Below are 20,908 nucleotides of genomic sequence, written 5' to 3' on the forward strand. Positions count from 1 at the left end.
TGCTCCGCACAGGGCTGCTGTGATGGGCACAGCAGAAGAATGCCAGGCACTACTCCTCTCAGCCTCCCTGCTGGCAAAACTGTGACAATTTTGCACAAGGAGTATGCATTTATAGTGCTTAAATATTTTGCACTGATTACACTCTACTTGATCATGCTGTTTGCATGCATGTACCTGCTCTCCCGGTGTAGTTCAGGTACTGAAGGGTTCTGGCTTCTCACCCTAATTCAGGTGCCTTTTCCTGCAAACACATTCATAATCTTTGCACAATGAAATTAGCCTAAATTCTTCTAACACACTGGGGATACTCTTATTTCATCATGATTTATGTCAGCAGTTCTGGTAAAGTGTAATTAAAAATATCTCATTGATACTTCTACCTTCACTTTTTTTCCCTTGCCACTGCTTCCTAGAGTGCTTGCCTTGTGTTAATTGAAGAAGTGAAGAGTCGATTTAGCAGGAAGGTGGGAGAAAACAGCCTGAAGATCATTCATCTAAATCACTCCAGTAATGAAAACAGTTGCTCACTACATCTATCATAATTTCTTCTAAGATTCTTACGGACGATTAGTTGCTGCAACTATGCAGATGCACACATGCCTGGTAGAGCTCTGCAGACATGCCAATCTAGGGCAGTAACTCCAGGCTGCGGAAAAAGACTGCTTTTTGCAAGTATAAATTACACACCAAAAAAAGTGGTCAGATAAAAACACTTTTTATGTTTTTCCGGTTGCATTCATTTCATGAAATGTTATACCCCCTTTACCTCACATTGTTGCATGAGCAAAGCTTTTTTAAGTGTGAGGCCAAAATCTTTTTGGGGTAGCTTTGGTGCTATTGCCAAGACATTTGTATGTAAAGTTCAGGTCCTTTGAAGTCACATCATAGCTCTCCACAGTTGAAACACACCTGAGAGCATCTTAATAAATGTTGCAAAACTGACAGAGAAGAACAGAGTAAAGGTGAAAGGTGCTGAAAGGATATATCCATGAGAGTTGACCTTACTCCTGCCTGCAGGTATGTCCTGAACAGAGCAGCTGAAAGTCCATGAACAAAATTAATTGGTTTACACAGAGAAAATATTTTCAAAACTATGCAGCGCAGAGTGTCAAAAGGAAGTCAAAATAAGCTTTATATCAAACTAAAATGCTGTCTTCAACAATTCAAGAATGCAGGATTTTGTTAATTTTCTTTAAAACACTCTCTTTTCTTCCTCTTTTTTTTTTTTTCTTTTTTTTTCTTCTTTTTTTTTTTTTTCTTTTTTTTTTCTTTTTTTTTTCTTTTTCAAAATTGAGTGCTCACCAGTCATGGGGAAAAGGTAAAAAGACATTTAAAGTGGGTTGGCTCAGCAAGGTTCTAAATGCAGATGCAGAGCTGGCTCTGACCCTAGGCCAGCAGGCCAGGGCAGACCCTGTTTGCTGCTAGTCTCTGCTGTGCCTTGATGCTGCTTGTACTCTGCTGCCAGGGAATGAGCCACCAAAGGCTTTGCTTTTTGCTCTGTTATTGACTCCAGGCAGTTGTAAAACCCACATGATGGGTTGTGACAGAACCTTAGTGTTTTCTTGGACACTTTGACCTGCACACAGAGGAGTGGCTTCGGGCAGAAGCCAGAGGAGGCGGTGCTGGACAGCCTAAGCATGCCCCTGCCCTCCGCCCTGCCCGTGGCTGATGCTGAGCACCTCTGCTATGAACACAGGCCACTATGAGAGAGGTGGGGTTGTTCAGCCTGGAGAAGAGAAAGTTTCAGGGACACCTTATAGCACCAGTCCCTAAAGAGGCTACAAGAGAGCTGGAGAAGGGCATGGAGCAATAGAACAAGAGGGAATGGCTTTAAACTGACAGAGGGTGGGATTTAAATTAGATATAAGGAAGAAATTTTTGACTGTTGAGGATGATGAGGCCCTGGCACAGGTTGCCCAGAGCAACTATGGATGCCCCATCACTTGAAATGTTCCAGGCCAGGTTGGATGGGGCCCTAAGCAACCTGATGTTCCTGAAGTTGTCCCTGCCCATGGTACAGGGAATTGGAACTGAATCATCTTTAAGGTCCTTTCCAACTCAAACCATTCCATGGTTCTATAGTATCCCTATTTTCTCTTTTCTGATTTTGTTTTCTGAACAAAGTTGAGAGCTCATGTGGTTGTGTGTAACCAAAGTCTGACCACAGTGATTTGGTGTCTTCTTACTCCTGCTGGTGTGGAATGAAGCACAGAAGGTGCCTGGAAGCCCCAGCCATGGGGCTAGGCTGCGGGAGCTGGGTATCCTGGCTACGGGAGCTGGTTCTCCCGATTGAGGGAGCTGGATATCCCGGCCGAGTGCTGTTTCCCTGCGGCTGAGAAGCCTCTGAGCGAGGGAGCTGCTGAGCTTACATTACTGCTGGGGCTTCTGCAGTGCACACGTTAAAACGGGTAAAAAGCATTAACAGAAAGCGAATGGTCTTATTCTGGAGTAATTGGTTGAAAAAGTCCCTGTGGGGATGGGCTTGCCTGAGTGGCGGCTGCCCGGGAGCGGAGCGGCGGAGCAGTGGGAAGCAAAGGCACCGGGAAAGGCTTCAGCGACTCGAGGTACGAAACTTCGCCTTGTAAACTCTTCTTGCCGGCACGTCTGCCCGAGGGCGGGAGCCGGGCGATGTCCCGGCGGCAGCGGAGGCCGGAGGGGTGTCGGTCCCTCCCGGAAGGCGGGGAGGGGCTGCAGGGCCAGCGGCTGGAGCGGAGACCCCCGCCCGCCCCGCGCTGCCCGGCGCCGCCGCGCGGTGGCGCCATCGGCCCGGAGAGCGACTCAGTGCCCCGCTGCGCACCGGACACCCTCAGAGCGGCCCCCCCGCTCCGCCCCGGGCAGGGCGGTGGCACTGCCGGGGAGGGGGCGGTGGTCTCGCCCCAGGACGGGACGGGGCCGGGGGCTGAGAGCTGCCCTCGGGGCGGGAGGAGGAGGGGCCCGGGCAGTGGCGGGCAGAGGTGCATATGGACCGGCTGGGGAGCAACGGGAGCTGCCCAGGCTGCCGGCTGGAGGGGGGCCCGGCGGCGGGAGCCGCCACCGGCCTGGCGGCCGTGCTTATCTTCACCATCGTAGTGGACGTGCTGGGCAACGCGCTGGTCATCCTCTCTGTGCTGCGGAACAAGAAGCTCCGCAACGCCGGTGAGCGCGAGGCGGGCGCGGGGCGGGCGTGAGGGGCGGGCGGAGCGGAGCGACCCCGCACCGCGCCCCGGGCTCGCCGCCCCGGCCCCTCATAGCACCGCTGCTGGCGGGGCAGGAGCCCGCGGGGGTGGCGAGAGCAGAACCGCAGTCCCGCACCGCGGTGGTGAGGTCACCTCCGCTGGGGAGCCCCGGGTCCGATGTGCCCCGGCCGAGGGCTCCGAGCTGCCGGTGAGCTGAAGTAGTGCCCGCCCTCTCTGGTGACCGGGCTGCCGCCGGGTTCCCGGCTCACTCTCTGCCCGTCCCGTCTCTATGCTGCTGCTGTCCTCCGACTTTTCAAAACTTTTGTCCCCCAGAGGCAGCTGCAAACGGAGGAGCCAGCTCAGGTAATACCCACGTCCCTTCAGCCGACCCGCGCTGGGAGGAGCGGGGCAGAGGCGCAGGTGAGGACGACTCCGAGTGCCGCGTCAGGTGCTGAGCAAGAGTGTTCGGGTTTTTAAGACTAGTCCATTACAACACTGTAAACTTCCTTTTGTGTTCCAGCGTTTCAGTGTTTTAGTATTTTTATTATAAATCTGCTATGCTGAAAGCAGAGTGAAGAATTTACATGTTTTTCTAACGGGTAATTTGGAAGTCTGCTTTGTAACCTTATGTATTGACGTCCATTATTAATTAATCTAGGAAAATTGTTAAACTGATATTATTCAGTATTTTTAAGAAGGCTGTATTATTTGAGTGTGTAAATTTCTTTCCTTCAAAGTCTTGTTATTTTAGCAAAGAATAGTCCTGGATATCAGTATTAATAGAGAACTTATACTGGATATAAGTTGCTCTGTAAGAAGTTTCAAGTAGTCTGTGTAGTACTGCTAAAATTGTACCATAGAGTATGCTTTTCAGAGGACTATATCACAGTCTGCTTTTATAGAGAGAGGCATAAAATGACCCTCAGTTTTATAGCTTGTAAAATGGCTTTAATGAAATATCTGTAGTGTTTATGATGTGCAAGTTTTTTGAGATGCTGATGTCTCTCTGAGTCTTCTGTAAATAAGCAGTAACTCAACAGGGTTTAGTAAAAGTACCTAATGGATAAGGCTGACAGGACAATTTCACTCCAGTGCCTCTAACATTTGATTGATTTATTAATGATAGAAAGCACGGAAATGGCATTGGCTTGGGCAGGCACTGAACACAGTGACCTCAAATAGTGAGTTGCTTTTTAACTGGTACTTAAAACACTGCGCATAGCAGCCATAGTACTCAGACAAGCTGTACTGCGTTTATGAGAACCTGAAGTATAGTTGCAAAAGGTATTTGCTCTTCTCTTCAGCTTTGCTTTAAAATGTGGGTGCTGCAAGCTCGAAATCAGTGGTTCTGGGGAAGAAAAAGAAGCACCCTGCCCTTCTCCACAGGATAACTAGCTGTTTATGTTATCTGGCTGCAAGCAGATTAGAAGCTATTAACTGCTTTTATTACCTTTCAAATCATTGATCACTCGAATGCATTTCATGTTTTAAGACACTGTGAATTGAGTTAAAGCTCCCATGAAAGTGAAGAACAGCTTTTTGTTGAAGTGATCACAGAGATGTTTTCCAGATCTTAGTCCTTGTCAGTATCCTGTTATCTGCTCTTTGTACAAGCTGTCACAGTGTACGAATAAAGTCAACACAAGTGCAAACAGTGCTAACCTTCCTGATTTGAGGGAACATGGCTTTTGTTGTGCACAGAACTTGAGTGTGACTAGTGGGGAATTCAGCATGACAGACTTTGAAGAAGTGGTAAGGTGGTAAGTCCCAAGACCCATTTTGTTCACCTAGCATTGTTCTGCCTTCTGTCACAGCCTAAACTGGGAATGCCTGTGATAAATCACGGAGGGGTTCAGCAGCAAGAGGGTGAGGTGGTCAGGCACTGGTGGTGGTCTGATCCAGTAAAATGTCAAACTTGCATTGAGGTGTTGCCTCAATGTGTTAGCATCTTGAGTTGCTAAAAAGATCGTATGTGCTTAGGGTATTCAGACAATATTGCATCTCTCTGTTTTGGGAAGTCAGCCTCCCTGGACTCAGCACAAAATGTCAGGGATGTAGCTCAGTTCATGCTTCTTCTGACATGTGAGCAGCCACATGAATGAGAGGGGCTCATCTGGAACCCAGCAGCCAGACTGAAGTCCTTTGGACAAAGTTTATCTGCTCATGTGCAAATATATCCTAAGCCAGTTCAATGAATGAAAAAGGCACCTGTGATGGTTGTGTCAGATCTTGCCAAATCCTGGAAGGACCAAGTCCTCCGTTTCTGGAGCAAGCTCGCACAAGGTCATGCAGCTGGAGCTAAAACTGTAATGTCAGGAGAAGCTGGATTCAGGCTGGGATATATAACTGGCACTGCTTCAGTAGCTGCAGTGGGTGATCACTCTTGTGAGGATGGGGCTTTTGGTCCATTCCCCTGGACATTTCTGAAGAACTTGTCACTTCAGCACAGCTACAACAGCACATAGCTACAAGAGTATGACTGTTGGGCAGCATCTCACATCAACATTTGCCTGGAACTGAGCAAAGAGGAGGTGAGTGGTGCCTGTGAGCAGAGGAAGATGGGATTCACTGAAAGCCCCAGGGATCTTTTGTGGTAGACAGTTCACATCCACAGCTTACTGTTCAGTCAGTCATGATGGACAACTTCTGGTGTTAGGCTTTCCTGCATCCAGCTACCTGGACACTTGGAAATATTTGTTTCGTCAGAGAGGTTAAAAAAAAGCTCCAGGCTTTGGTCTATATATCCACAGTGCAGGGCAATGACATGATTGAGGGTTAAGGGTGTGAGGAATAACCCTGCTCCTCTCACAGGAAGGATGTCTATATGTTTTTATGGAAGGGTTGAAATTTTTTGGCAGCTGAAAACTTTGACAAACCTGACCAGCCTTTATGCTTTTGTGCTGGGCACTGGGAGAGTTGGGAAGAGCTTGCTCTTTCAAGAGAAGTCACACTACTTATCTTTCCATCTCTGAAGGTATAATGTAAGTTGATGTGTCCAGTGCCGTTACTGGAAGGCACTCAGAGTGCTGAGCACAGATTAGGAACCAAGTAAGAAATAATGATAGTGAGCTGTGTATAATGTGGCATGTGCGGCATCAGGACCAGCCAAAGGCTGCTGGCACGGCTGAGTTTACAGCTTTACTTTCTGGTTCTGGCCAGCTTTACAACTGTGAAAATCGGCTCTAAAACCAGACAATATTTTTCAATGAGTTTGCCCGCTCCCTAGGCAGAGGCTCTGGCAATACCCTTTTCTAGTGCTTTTGAACTCACTGCAAGCTCAGGCTCACAGCCATGCATTCCCTGGAAACCCATGTCTCCCAGAAGTACTGCCTGGAGCTTTGTGTGCAGAGAAAAATTTCTGCTGCCTCACTGGCCTTTTCACTCTTGGGAACCTCATCTCTGGGGATCCAAAACCTCTCTAGGGGCAGGCAGTGCAGGTACAACTCAAATGAGGTCATTGGGCTCAACTGACTTTTAATCCTCTTGGATATACAGTATACACGACTGTTTGCATAGTGGGAGGGATTTTGTTCTTGAGCTGTCACCCCAGCCTAAGTCGGGTGTCATACAGAAGTCTGTATGTATTACGTCAACACTGTTACCTTTGTCAGCCAAATGCAAACTCTGAGAAGAAATACTAGATCTGTTTGACAAGCCCTCCAGCCAGAAAACTGTGTTGACTAACAGGAGTTGTATTTCCATCACTGAGCATGGGCCACTTTCTAGCCTGTTGGGAGCATGGGCAGGGTGACCAGCCTGCACTTCCTGGGTCAGCTGTTTGCCCTCTAGAAATATTGGCACTGTGCTAAGTTTTTGTTTGCTTGAGCAGGGGTTTTTATTTATTATTCCAAGACCTCTGGAACTTCCTGGCTGGCCTGGGATATGCTTCTGGTTTGTTTTTTTTCAAAGTCAATGTTAGGAATTTGGGTGATCTCCTTGATAGGCTCTGAGTCCAGGTTTTCTCATTACAGATGTGAAGGATGGTTAGCAGATGGTGTTGGGGATCTTCCCAACTCAATTCTCAGAGAATTTTGCTATAGCTGAGATTTAAGTCGTCCTTATTTGCAAAGATAAAAAGAAATGGTTATACTTTCTGCATCCTTTATATCATCATACTTTCACTGTACTTTTTTAGCATCATGTCTAATGTATTGATAGATTGTGCTTTTTTCCTGATAGACCTATTGCTTCTAGGTTTTTTAGATATCTTTTAGCTTTCTTTATAAAATGTGTTGAATTCTATAGAATTTGCTCTAATATTATAGTGTATTTCTGATTTTTTTCACCTTTTTTTTTTTTTTTAAATTTGGCTCTTAAAAAATTCCTACTATAAACCAAGTAATTTTTTTTTTAAATGTACTGTTGCTTTTCTTGGTAGGAAAGAGAGCTCTACTAAGGCATCTTTAAACATCCTTCAATAAGCGTTGTCACACTTACTTATATTTAGGGGTTTTTTCTCAGTTATTTTTGTGTCTGGTTCTTTCTAGTTTTGTGAAACTGACCTTTAGGAGATGTTTTGTACGGTGTTCTGCTTCCTTACCTCAGATGTAGTTGGGAACTGTGATTGGTTTTCTTCCAGCTACTGCAAGATTTCCTTGTCTTAGAAAGCTATCTATTATATGTAGGTGTTAAGATTTTTTTTTATTTTTTTTTTTTAGCACCACAAACCCTCCAACATCTGCCATAAGCCTGAAATTACATCTCTTCTTTCTGTATTGTGGGTAGATGCTTCAGGAGCTGCTCATCCGTTCCACTGATTCACTTGTCTACAGCAAACTCCTATCAGTGCTGCTGATGTACACAGCCCATGGCCCCCTGAAATGAGCGAGGCCCTGTCACAGGTGGCTGGGCTTTCTGGGGGGGCTCTGCTGAGGGCAACAGGCTGTTTGTTGGTTAAACAGTAAGAAGGTTGTTGGCACTCCTGGGTCTTCCCCACCTGCTGGGTCCTCTGATGTGGAAGGGTGGCACCCAGTACCTCCTTGCCCTTCAGCAGGGATGGGCACCTGTGACATCAGAGGGGAGAGCTGCTGACAAATGTCTCAGCTCTTGAGGGTTGCTTTTAGCTTTGCTACTGATGCACCAGCCAGTTGGTGATGAGTTTGCCATATCAAGCTGACTGCTAGTGTTCCCTGCTGCGCTGCCAGCAATGGGAATGGTACCTGCAGTGTTAAGGCTGCTCCAGAGAAGCCTGGCTGGGGTTGGAGCTCAGCACAGTGAGGGCATGGGCTGTAGGGCTGGTGCAGAGAAGTCTTTGAAGCTGGGGATGGATCTGTCCCTCTGCTGCAGCCCTCTGCTCCTGCGGCTCTGCAGGTGGGTGCTGGAGTGGGGCTGCTGGCTGGAGGAGGTGGGAGAAGCAGGAGTGACAGTGGGATGAAACTTGTGAGAAAGTCAATTTGGATTAAGGTGAAGTGTGAACTTTAGGTGTAATAGGGGCATAAAGTGGAGAACAGTCTTGACCTGTCTTTCCCTAGAAGATGTCTTGCACAGTGAGACACAGAGACAGAGCATTTGTTCAGGCTGTGTTAGAGCTGCAGGCACAGTCCCATGGCCAAACTGATTTGGAGAGGTCTCTGATGGCATCATCTTTACATTCACCTGCTCCTGCATTGGTGAGGGTTCAGGCTGGATTCCCATCCAGGCTCTGGCACATCCCTCCTTCCAGCAATGCTGCTCTGAGCTTCTCCTGGGCTGTGTCCAGAGTGCCAAGGAGGAGGCTCAGGCACTGTCTTGCTTCAAGTGGCATTTGTGGCTCCATGCTGTGCTGCTCCATGCTGTGCTTCCAGAGCTCTGGAGGAACTGGCAACTCACCCAGGCATGAGCAGCTCCTAAGTTGCTTTGTAGCACAGTTGCTTCAGAAATATTTCTAAATTGGTCCCTCATGCAGCTCCATTGAGGTTCCCAAGGGGATTCCATCCCATCAACTCTGTGAGGTCAAAGCTTCCAATATTTGGATTTATTTTTTTCTTTTTCTTTTTTCAGGGGAAAAAGTCTTTATGTGGATGCAAGTATTTTTAGGAACACTGGATCTCAGGAGCCCCTTTGTGAAGCTCTGTGTAATTCCCAGTACAAATTTTTGCTCCTCCCACTCTCAGTCATTTGCTCCTCCCACTGGAGCAGGACTTGAACACGATGCTGTAAGTCATGGATGTGTAGCTGGGGAATGGAGTTGGAGCACTGTTAGTCACTCAGGAAGTCAGCAGTGCTTAGCGTGCATTCATGTGTACCAGTGGTTTGGGAGCCAGATGGTATGTGGTCAAGCGATAAATATAAGTGATAAATTTGAAAGGAATTGTCATGGTTTGACACTGACCAAGTGCTAGGCACTCATGATAATCTTTTGTTCGCCCTCCCCTGCTGCAGCTGGGCAGCGGAGAGGGAAAAAAACCCCAAAACTAACGCTTCATGAGTGAGGTAAGGACTGGGAGAAACACTTCAAGGACAAAATACACTCAACTTATGGTTGCAAAGTGAATTTATTACTAACAGAGTCAGAGGAGGATAATGAGAAGTAAAATAAGCCCTTAAAACACTGCTGCCCCCCAGCCCCTCCTTCCTTCCCACTGACAGTGCAGGGAGGCAGGGCATGAGTGTTGTGGTCAGTTCATCACTGAGATTTTCTTCCACTGCTCCAGGAGAGCAGTCCTTCCCCTGTGAGGCCATGGGATCCCTCCCACAGAGACCATTCTCTGTGAACTTCTCCAGCTTGGGTCCGCTCTCATGAGCAGCAGGCCTGCCACGCCTGCTGCAATGTGAGCTCCCCCACAGGCAGACTGCTGTCCTCCCAAAACTGCTGCAATGTGGGTCTCTGCTTTCACGGGGTGCAGTCCTCCAAGGACAGGCTGCTCCAGTTGGAAGAAGGAGCCCTCTCCCTCCACTGGATCACAGCCTTTTCCAGACATCCTCCTGCTCCAGCTTGGGCAGCTCTCCCGTGGCCTGCGGGTAGATCTCTGCATCCCCCATGGATCCCCATGGATGGGGGATATGCAGATGGGCATAACTGCTTCAGCATGGTCTTCACCAGAGCCTGCTCAATTCCCCACTCAGCCCTCTCCTCCTTCTGACCCTGGTGTCTCCATGTTGTATTCCCTCACATGTTCTCACCTCCTCCTCTGACTAGAAGCAAAACCGGTGACTCTTTGATTTCCTTCTTAAATATGTCATTACAGAGGCATTACCAACCTCTCTCATTGACCCAGTTTCGGTTAGCAGCATGTCCATCTTCAGAGCCATCAGAAATTTGCTCTGCTGGACATGGTGGAAGCTTCCAGGAACTTTCACAGGAGCCATCTTTGTAGTCCCCCTGCTACCAAAAATCAGGTTGTGCAAAACCAATACAGCGAAGAATCAGGTTTCTACTAGAAACAGTAATACTGGCATCTCTGAACTGATGAATACTTATTTTTGCAGTGTTTGACAAAAGTTCTGTTGCACATGTAGGTCTCTATACAGTTACCCACAAATTAGTTGAAACAAAAATCCTGTTATTAGGCAGATTTGTGTCTTGTATCATGTAAAATAACACCCTTCCTCCCCAGACGGCCACCCTATGGACAAGAGAGCAAGCCATGTCCAGCACAGTGCTGAGCTCCTGTTCTTCCCTTCTCAATCCCTCCAAGCCCTGTGCCTTTCCCTGTCTCTAGGAAAGGCTCTTCTTTTCTGCCCAAAGACCATTGCTGCCCAAGGACTTGATGTTCCTGAAAGATCTGGAGAGTCAAGTGCTTGCATAGATAATGACAAATAATTAATTGCCTTGCAGACAGTCTTTCAGTATGAGCTGGAACATATATCAGGAAGAGCGAAGGTGGGCATATATGCGCAAAGTAACAGTTCCCTGTGGTTAATTAAAAGGCTTAGAAAGAAAACTGTCATGTCATTGCCTATAGATAAAATGGAAATTAATTCAGAGATGGATTTTGTATGCTTTTCTCTTTTTTTCATTTTGTTTGCATTTTGTTTGCCTTTGTCTCTCTGTGCAGGATGTTTAATTCCTTCCAAGTCCCACAGCAGAAAGCAGGGATGGAGGAGGACAGGACAGTCCTTAGAAGAATGCTGTGCCACAGTCCCACAACAGTCATGTCTGCAACAGCCCCAATCTGATGGGACTGCTTTTTTTGGAAGATGTAAAAGGAAACCTGTGGTGTAGCTTTCTCATGTTTAACTCTCCTCATTCCTGAAAACTGGAATGAGGATTAGTGAGTCCCTGTCTTCTGAGACTATCCCCTTGATGTCTTATGTTGAGAGACCTCAGATCTTGTTTTGTTGAACAATCCCCAGTATCACCTTCAGATGTGATGTTGACAAATGCTGCGGTGTCTGTAGGGGACTGAGTTCCAGCAGCCCAGAGTCCCACCTGCCCTGAATCCCTGCTTGTCCTTTGACATGGATGCAATGCTTCTGGGCCTGGGGCAGGAGGATCCACAGAGGGTGAGGGAGGAGGGGGATAAGTGGGAATGCTAATGGACTGGTGAGAATCTGTCTGCAGCAGAAATTGTAATGGGATGTACCAAGCACAGCAAAAGCAAGCTAGAGTGAGCAGTGGGATACTCTGACTGGGCTGCACCCCTTCCCTATCCCAAGAGGAAAGGTGGGGAGAGCTGGAAGCTCTTCCTGTTGCAGACATTCATGTTTTGCAGTAAGGGTAGGTGGGCTCAAGAGACCCTGGTGTTTTCTAGGAGCAAACCCCAACCCTGTGGTGCTGAGCAGGCACACAGCCTGCAGTTCCCATGTGCTCTATGAGATATAACTTAAATGGAGTTTAACATATTTCATCTTACTCTTGGTCCATTGTCTGGCCTTCAGATCTCAGCTGTGAGTTTTATTTCTGCAGATACTGCAGTCGAAAATAGACAAAATTGAATCTTAATGGGATGGGTGAAATCCACAGCAGAGTTGCATTTGGATGCATCAGGATATGGAGCCCTGGCCTATGCTGCCCCAGGGAGTGCTACCTGGCAGCCAGGTGGGAGGGAGCAGCCTTCCCAGTGTCCACAGCTGCCTGCATGAACTGGGATGGGGGCACAGGGCTTCTCTGGTGGCTTTAGCTCAGTCCTACTTGTGAGGAGATTCAGAATGAGCGATTTAGGAAGAGGAGATGTTTACCAAGTGGTTCAGGATTTTCCAATTACTTCTGCAGAGTAACTAGCTTTCTTTCCTGTGTGTTGCAGGGTGAGGAGACCCTATTCCTTTAGGTGATCACTGCAGCTTAAGCTATCCCTGGACTTGCATACTGTCTTGGGTTACAATGCAAGATGGAACCAAAAGTATGTATTTTATTACCATCTGTTAAAACCAGGTGGGGCAGTGATCTTTATCTCTTTTATGACCCATCCCTCATAACTGGGGGATATCTTCTGTTAACAGACCAGCTGTTAAAACCAGTTGGGGCAGTGTTCTTTCTCTTCCACTACCCATGTCCCTTCATCAGTATATCTTCTGTTAATGGGCCATTGAGTCTCACTGCATGACTGATCATGTAAATCATCCCACTGTGAGATGCACCACCCAGGGGGAGGAGCCAAGCATTCCTACCTGGATATCATCAGCGACTCAGAACACCATAGTCTTTCTTCACTGGATTCTAAGAGGAAAGACCAGACCCATCTATACTATCACTGTACCTTCAGAAGAGAACTACACCCTTCTATGGGATAATTGCTTCAACAGAACCACACCTTCACTCCAGGAGGAGTGCAGCCACCATTTAATCAGATTGCTACTAACACTCTGCCCACCAGGGTGTCAAGTTGTATTCTGACTCTCAGTGTGTTGGTTTTTTGTACTACTGCATTTTTCTTTTTACTTTAATTTCCTTAGTAAAGAACTGTTATTCCTATTCCCATATCTTTGCCTGATAGCATTTTGATTTCAAGATTATAGTAATTTGGGTGAAGGAGGTGGTGGCGGGTTACATTTTTTCCATTTCAAGGGAGGTTTCTACCTCCCTTAGCAGACATCTGTCTTTTCAAACCAAGACACATACAAACATGGCATAGGAGGGTTTGTGGAGTGAGTGAATGGCAGGTAGAGAAGATAAGGGGGAGCACAAGACTGGAGTCCTGGTGCCTGGGTATGGATTTGGGCTGTGCTTTTAGGATAGAAGTACTGGAGACTGGGAGATGATCTGTGGTCAGGGCTGGTTCTTCTATAACCTACCCAATCCACCTGCTTGTCTCCTGCTTGCATCTGCTGGCCAGTGTCAATGGTGACAGCCATCCAGATCTCACTGTGTCAGTTCTTTGGCCCTCAGTCCCACCTGAAGACTGCTGAAATACCTCTGCCAAGCCTTTTTAGTGGCTTGCATTTGCCCTCCCAGTGCATTTGTCAGCACCAGGCTTTGGGGCTTCCATGGGCCGATGGGGGGGTCCCTGGCTCAAAGGAGAGCAGGGTCAGGATCAGAAGGAAGGATCCAGGCTTGCCTGGTAAGGAAATGGCTGATGTGAACTGTGTTTTTAAGGCACACTGATGGAGGAGGGAGGCATGTGAGTCTCGTGTTCCTGAGGGAACAGTGAGACAGGGATGGCAGCATGGTGGCACTTCCCTTGTCCTGCTGTCAGTTTTTCTTGGCTGGTTTCTAGGAAAATGGATTATACCACATTCAAAATATTCACTACTGGATTTAATAATACTTCAAAAATAACTTAAATGTATTTCTTTCAGAAATGGTATTCCATGGAAATCCTTTCTGTTTATCTGCTGGCATTGCCAAGCATGTACTCCAAAGCCAACATCCACGTAAGTCATTGCTTTTTTAAACAAAATGGGAGAACAATAGCCTGTGTCATTAGCCTGGGCCCATGCTGTCTGAGGACAAGGGCTGTGCGTTGTGTCATTCCCTACTTGCAGCTTTTCCCTGAAGTTGTCTGGGTCATAGGTCTGTGTTGGCACTCCCAGAGGTGCCTCAGAGAGCAAAGACCAGGCTGGGCAGTCTCCCTCTACTACTACACCTTTACCAGCTGAGTTTGTTCTTCATCCTCAGTACCTCTAGAAACAGTTCTTCTGTCTCTACATGTCAAGGTCCTCCCTCCTCAAGTTGAAGATGCTCTGGAACTTTCTGAACAGTGTCTCAATTGTGGAGTGCTGGGAAGGTGGTGAGATCTCTCAACTTTATGGCTTCTCTGCAGAGCTGACATGCGCCAGCCCAAATAACAGCAAACCCCAGGACCTGTGACTGATTGCCTAGCCAAGTGAAGTAGCCCAGCCTAACAGCATCCCCAGGACAGTCCTGTGGCTTCTCTGTGTGTTCAGAGAGGAGGTTGAAACTGAAATTCTGGAGGAGTTTGGCTAGTGGTGCCATGAGGATGTGGTTATAAGGTGCATTAGCTTTACCTCAAGTATAGTAAACACCCTTTCCAATTCCTAGTGGAGAGATTGAAAGCAAGTCATGACAACATAGAATATTCCTGGAAGAGGTTTCCAGTAGCATTTAGTGTAGTATGGAGTTGCTAAAGTTAGTATTCCTGTTTTGCTCTCAAGCTCCCCTCTCACCTCTGCTCTTCTGACTCCTGGTGGAAGTCAGATCATGCTCACACTGGCAGGGTCTGTTAATATCTGACAGAAAATACCCATCTCTTCTGAGTTTGGCGCCGTTAACTTATTTACAAGTGGTCAATCTATCTCAGCACCTCAATAAACAGCAGTAGCAAAGATCAGAATTCACAGAATGGTTTAGACTGGAAGAGATGTTTAAAGGTCATCTAATCCAACCCTCATTTATGGAGCAAAGACACCTTCAACTAGATCAGGTCACTCAGAGCTCTGTCCAACCTGGCCTTGAATGTTACAGGAATGGGGCACCTACCACCACTCTGGCCAACCCGTACCAGTGGCTCACCATCGTCATTGTAAAAAATGTTTTCCTAATATTTAATCTAAATATACCCTCTTTTAATTTAAACCTATTACCCCTTGGTCCTAGTGCAACAGCCCTTGCTAAAATGTCTGTCCCCATCTTTCTTCCAGACGTCTTTAGGTATTAGAAGGTGCTGTAAGGGTCTCCCTGGAACCTTCTCCAGACTGAACACACCCAAAGCTTTTCTTTCATAGGAGAGGTGTTCCAAAATGAAGATAAGTTGAAGAGTTAGCTGTCCTCTGCTTTCCATCACTAGTTCTGCATGTTTTCTTTCTAGCTTTTCCAAAAATATTTGCAGCATCTCTGGAGTTTTCAGTGCTCTGCTTTGCAGGGAGGAATTAGACTGGAATGAAGTATACTGGTGCCTTTTTGTAGAAGTACATGTTGTCAAAGCAGAGATTATATCTTGGCTTTTTCAAGAGAAGACTAAAAATGAAAAAAAAAATATTTTCTGCTGTACCTAAGATGTGAACATTAAGTCAGTGGTGAGCTCTGCCATTATGGCTCGTGTCTTAAATAGTCTTTCTTCCAATCAAAAGTGATTAGTCAAAATTAATTGGACTAAGTGCAAAACTTGCTGACAAAACAATTCAAGAGTAGGTGTAGCTGATAGGCACCAAAATAGTCAGACCTTACAGTATGGATTGCAAACTCTGCCTCTGCCATGCTCATCTATGGGAGTTTCTGTAGGGAAGACAGAAGTGTGGTGTGAGTACTTGCAGAAAAACACAGGTGTGATGGGAGAAGGAGGGACATGTGTGCAAACAGGATGGATACTTGTGGTGGGAGAGGCAATTGCCTTGGAAGAGGCAATCCTGTCTGAGGCTGAGAGTTACTACCATGGCCAGCAGTCAGACCAAGGAGGAGCAGCAGGAGTCATGGCTCTCTTGTTCCTGACAATGCACATATTTGCAGCTTCTGCAGGTGGTCCAGCTGCATTCCTTGCTGAGATACATTTGGGCCCACAGCAGTTCAACAAACCCTGCCTGCTGAAAGGTGCCTGACTTCATGGCACCTTACTGACCTAGGTTAGGAGGATCAAACATTTTGGCGAATGTACTGGTCCTTCAGTGATAGAATCAGAGAATGCTTTGTTTCGGAAGGGATTCTGAAGATCATCTCATTCCAACCCTACTGGCACTGGTGTTATCCTCATAGGAAAACAGATTTTTTAAGGCAATGCACTCTTGTTCCTCACAGATACTGATGAGCCAGTTCCTATTGACCTAAGACCTTGCTGGGGACTCAAGAAGGCCCTGTTTTCAGAACAGCTGCAGTGAACAAAACATTCCCTGCCTGGTCTAGACTCTCATGGAAAGGCTGTTTCTAGCAGCCTTGTTGCCCTTCTTTGGACACAAATCACTTGAACAAATGCTTGTACAGCTCTGCTCTAATAGAAAGATAGTTATTTTGCAATCATGCTAAAACAAGACTGTATAAAAGTCTTCTGATTTTGGGCCTTTTGTCCTTACTGGTGCCGACTTTAAAGGTGAGGTCTCTACTGAAGTGGCCTTGAAGTGGCACAGAAATAGAACAGGTGAAGCTGTTGTAGAAGTTCCCTGCAGTGTTGACAAAAGGACAGTCTGAAATTGAAGTGTTCTTAAGTGGCGAAAGAGATGAAAGTAGCTTTGGCTTGGATACAGCCCCTTTCTTAGGCCTCTGCCTGTGATCTGTCTGGCTGTGTGCTTGTCAAAAATGGTTTTCAGTTTCCTGTTGTGGAGGCTGTGAGTAGTTAGAAAGCCCTTGTGCTGGCTTTCTGGGCAGCTATGAACAAACCCCAATGCTATTGATATCCCTCCATCAAAACTGAGCCTGGTAATGTTTATTCTTATCTTTCACCCTTGTGAAAGGAAGACAGAAGATGTAATTTCTTTATGATGATGACAAGCTGCGGACTGTAACAAGAGCCTCCTTTCCAGGGGACTGCTGCCACACCAATACACTTCAGACAGACTATGTGCTGCTTTCTCTGTCCTAGACAAGGGGATTTTTAGGGCTGTGGTACCTGAAAGAAGCTAAGATGTGTTTATGTCCATCTCTCCTGGTTTCAGCTGGGATGGAGTTAATTTTCTTCCTAGTAGCTGGTACGGTTCTGAGCTTTGGATTTAGAATGAGAATAGCTGATAACATACTCATGTTTTAGTTGTTGCTAAGCTTGAGTTAGTGTTTACACTAACTCAAGGACTTTCCAGCTTCTCATGCTGCCCTGCCAGCTAGGGGGACATAAGCTAGAAGGGGATACAACCAGGACACCTGACCCCAGCCGACCAAAGGGATATTCCAGACTGTATGGTGTCATGCTCAGCCTATAAATTATGGGGAAAGCTGGCCACGAGCTGCTGCTCAAGGGCTGGCTGGGCATCAGTGGTCAGGTGGTGAGCAATTGCATTGTGCAATCACTTGTTTTGCATATTCTAATTCTATTATTATTATTATTGCTTCCATTTCTGTGCTATTAAACTGTCTTTTTCTTAACCCACAAATTTTGCCTCTTCCCCCTCCCATTCACTCTCCCATTCCACTGGAAGGAGATTAGTGAGCAGCTGTGTGGTGTTTGGTTATTTGCTGAGGTAAAGCATGACACCATCCCATCATCTGGTTTACTTTATTTCTGTCTGAAGTGCCCAGTTTACATTTTAAGTGCTGCATCAGGGATAATGGTTCTTCATTGTGAGAAGTACTGGTGGTAGGATGTGAGACCTATAGATCACCTGCCTGTGGAACTATGGTTTCCCCTCACATCATATTGGTTTCTTTGTCTCATTCTTTCTCCCTTCATCTAAAATTATTTTAGATTTTAAGTGCATTTCCAAGCTGTGAAATTCTACTGACATTCAGAAACTCTCAACCTCCAGCACCAAGAGCACAATTCTTTTGCATTTTCTATCAAAAAGTGTATTATAACTCATTAGTCCACTAACACCTAAGTTTCCAAATGTTTATGGGTTGTTTAAATATATTAATCTATGAATTCAAATGGTAGATATCTGCTAATGTATAAGATCTGTTCCTAATGCCTCTTGTACTTCCCTGCCTTCCTCACAATTCTACTGTATTAATTTTTTCAGGGACTAACAATGTCTGCCTGTAATTATGTTGGGAGTATCTTGAGAAGTAAGAAGCCAGATAAAATTCAAAGCAGGACAAGACAATCTTCACATGGATTTTGAAAGTGCTGCAAGATAGTGCATTAAAGAGATCAAGCATGTCTGCTTTTTCCCTTTCCCTTCTGTCTGGGGAGCAAATGACCTGCATTAAAACAGTTTAACAGAACAACAAAACACAGCTAGTTTTAAGCAACAAAAAGACAGAAATAGAGCAAGAGGAGTCCAAAATTAATTTGTGAAGCAGCTTGTTGCCTTCTGAATCATTGTTCAGAAACATAAGCCTTTGCCTATGTGAATGGATTTATATAGGGTTTAAAAAGAAAGGGTGAGATCAAGTCTGGTGTTTAGGTTTGCCTGCCATGCGTCTTCATCTCAGTCACTCTCTCCTGTGGCACTCCCATGGAAGGTAGGCCAAGAGAGTTTCACTCGGGGAAGCAATATAAAGACAATGAGCTGAGTTTCACATATTTGCTCTCTTCTGCCAGTCTTCTTCCTTAATCTCTGAATATCTCCATGCACAATCTCATCTGTAATTACAGCCTCATTGGAACCTGTCAGCGTGATACCTATTAATTACTTGCTTAATATTTATTTATTCGTATAGCTTTTATCTATGTTGAAAAACAGATTTTTATTTTCAATTGTTCAAAATCAAGTGTTTAAAAACCACACAAAACCAACCCTGTTCTCCCAGGCACTCATACACCAACGTGAGTGCATTGTGTATCTTGTCATCTTATCAAAAGTTGCAACTTCTAAAAAAAAGGTAAATTGATTTATCAGTGATTCTAGCAGCTCAGGCATCTGTATAAACAGATGCTTTAAAGGCTAAAGGGACCAAACAGGGTTGCATGTGTCAGTGTTGTTCTAAGACAATGGAGATACAGCCAGCCAAGTTATTTGAGCTGAACAATGGACTTTTTGCATACTAATTGGTAGCCTAATGTTTTCTTGAAATGTGATGGTTAACAAAAATAATGATTGCATCACTAGGATACCAATACATCAGAGAATCATAGGATTGTTTAGGTTGGAAAAGACCTTCAAGATTCAACTATTAACCCAGCACTGCCATGTTCATCACTAAACCATGTCCTAAATGCCACATCTACACGTCTTTTAAAACCCTGCCAGGATAATGACTTTACTATGTCCCTGGGCAGTGTGTTCCAGAGGTTGGCCACCCTTTTGGTAAAGAAATTTTTCATAATATTCAATCTAAACCTCTCCTGAAGCAACTTGAGGCCATTTCCTCTTGTCCGTTGCTTCTTACCTGGGAGAAGAGACCAACTCCACCTGGTACAACCTCCTTTCAGGCAATTGTACAGAGTGATAAGGTCCCCCTTGAGCCTCTTTTTCTCCAGGATAAACATGCCCAGCTCCCTCAGCTGCTTCTCATCAGACTTGTGCTCCAGACCCTTCCCCAGCTCTGTTGTCCTTCTCTGGACATGCTGCAGCCCCTCAATGTCCTTCTTGTGAGGGACCCAAAATTGAACTCAGGATTCAAGGTGGGGCCTCACCAGTGCCCAGCATACAGGGTCAATCACTGCCCCATCATTCTAGCATATGGCTTTATCTAATTCATGTTTGATTTAGATTCTAATTTTCCACACCAGTGGGCAGCCATCATTCAGAAAAAAAAAAGTTGTAAAACAGGAAATGCCTCTTAACATACATGTGACTTCAACTCCTGCTCTGAATAGAGGAAAGGAGTATAATAGGGAGCAGGTGTTTCTCTGCCGAGCTTTATACATACTTGACTGTGATGCTTCTTTTAGAAATATTTCCTTCTCCAAAGAGCCAAGTAAAAACTGTCATCCTGAAAACAATGAACAATTAAGAAACTGCAACATGGAAATTTCAGGAGAGGGAACAGCATATGACCTTTATAAAGTAAAGTGCTGTAAGCACTGTGGAGAACAAACAACTGTATTTGGTTCCTGGCAACATCTTTAAAAATTCAAATGTGAAGTAGTCCAAGAGGAGCGGGTTGTAGAGCTCTGTACAGTATCAGTGGTGTAGTCTGTTTTTTCTCCAACACCTTAAAGCTAGAACTTTGGAAGTAATTCAGTAAAAAAGTACATTTTAATTTCACAGTGGTTAAAAAGGTGTCATTTCTTGACAAAAGTGTATCTGGCCATATTTTAAAGACTTTTTCTCTTCTTCCATGGCTAGTGATTAAGACCTTCTTTGCAACAATGCCGGTAAAACCAAAGCTTTTATATGTCAGAAAATGGAGAAAGGTCCTGCAGATTTATTAGCAAAGCTGGATGTATTTTATTAACACTACCATGGGGAAATCTGATTCTGATTTATTTGCAGAAATTTCACAGTTTGGCAGTGCTATCTGGCAGACTTCCTCTTGATCTTTAATTGACTGAATATTAGGATTGGCCTGAATAGAAAGCTTTGTTTGAATGGGAACTTCAGCTTGAACCTGTGAACATTTTTGAGAACCTGAGGCACAGAGGTAAATGTTAAAGAGTTTAGAAGAAACCAGTGGTTCCTGATCAATTCAGTTAGTGTTCTAATTCACATATTTGTTAGAAATAGAACTTTTCCAAAAGCTTCTGTCTAAATTTAAATGGACTGTTTATAGCAACAAGCCAGTAATACAATATACTGAGTAAAATGTGCTGACCATGTGAAGCAAACAGGCTTCTTAAGCCATGAATAAATAATTGGTTAAATCAACTTGCACTAAAAATGGTGCCCATTTAAAGAAAATGTAATTCAAAGTGTTTCAGAATTTATAATAATAATTACAGTCTTAATCACCAGGAGGCAATGTTTCTTTC

At 45.4% G+C, this 20,908-nt stretch overlaps 1 protein-coding gene across 4 annotated transcripts in view; it reads left to right on the forward strand.

The window, feature by feature from the left end:
• The first annotated feature begins 1,231 nt into the window (after window positions 1–1,231).
• GPR50 (G protein-coupled receptor 50) overlaps window positions 1,232–20,908 on the forward strand; it is a 45,219-nt gene continuing 25,542 nt past the window's right edge. Inside the window, exons 1-2 of one of the 4 annotated variants that reach the window (XM_023926899.2) lie at window positions 1,232–2,564; window positions 3,489–3,575. In XM_023926899.2, the coding sequence (XP_023782667.1) occupies window positions 2,477–2,564; window positions 3,489–3,575 (175 nt within the window). In that variant the 5' untranslated portion in view covers window positions 1,232–2,476. The other 3 variants (XM_086850585.1, XM_023926900.2, XM_086850586.1) reach the window with 3 other exon arrangements.

The sequence above is a fragment of the Cyanistes caeruleus genome, chromosome 14, assembly GCF_971803275.1.
Source record: "Cyanistes caeruleus chromosome 14, bCyaCae1.hap1.1, whole genome shotgun sequence".
NCBI classification, from domain to species: domain Eukaryota; kingdom Metazoa; phylum Chordata; class Aves; order Passeriformes; family Paridae; genus Cyanistes; species Cyanistes caeruleus.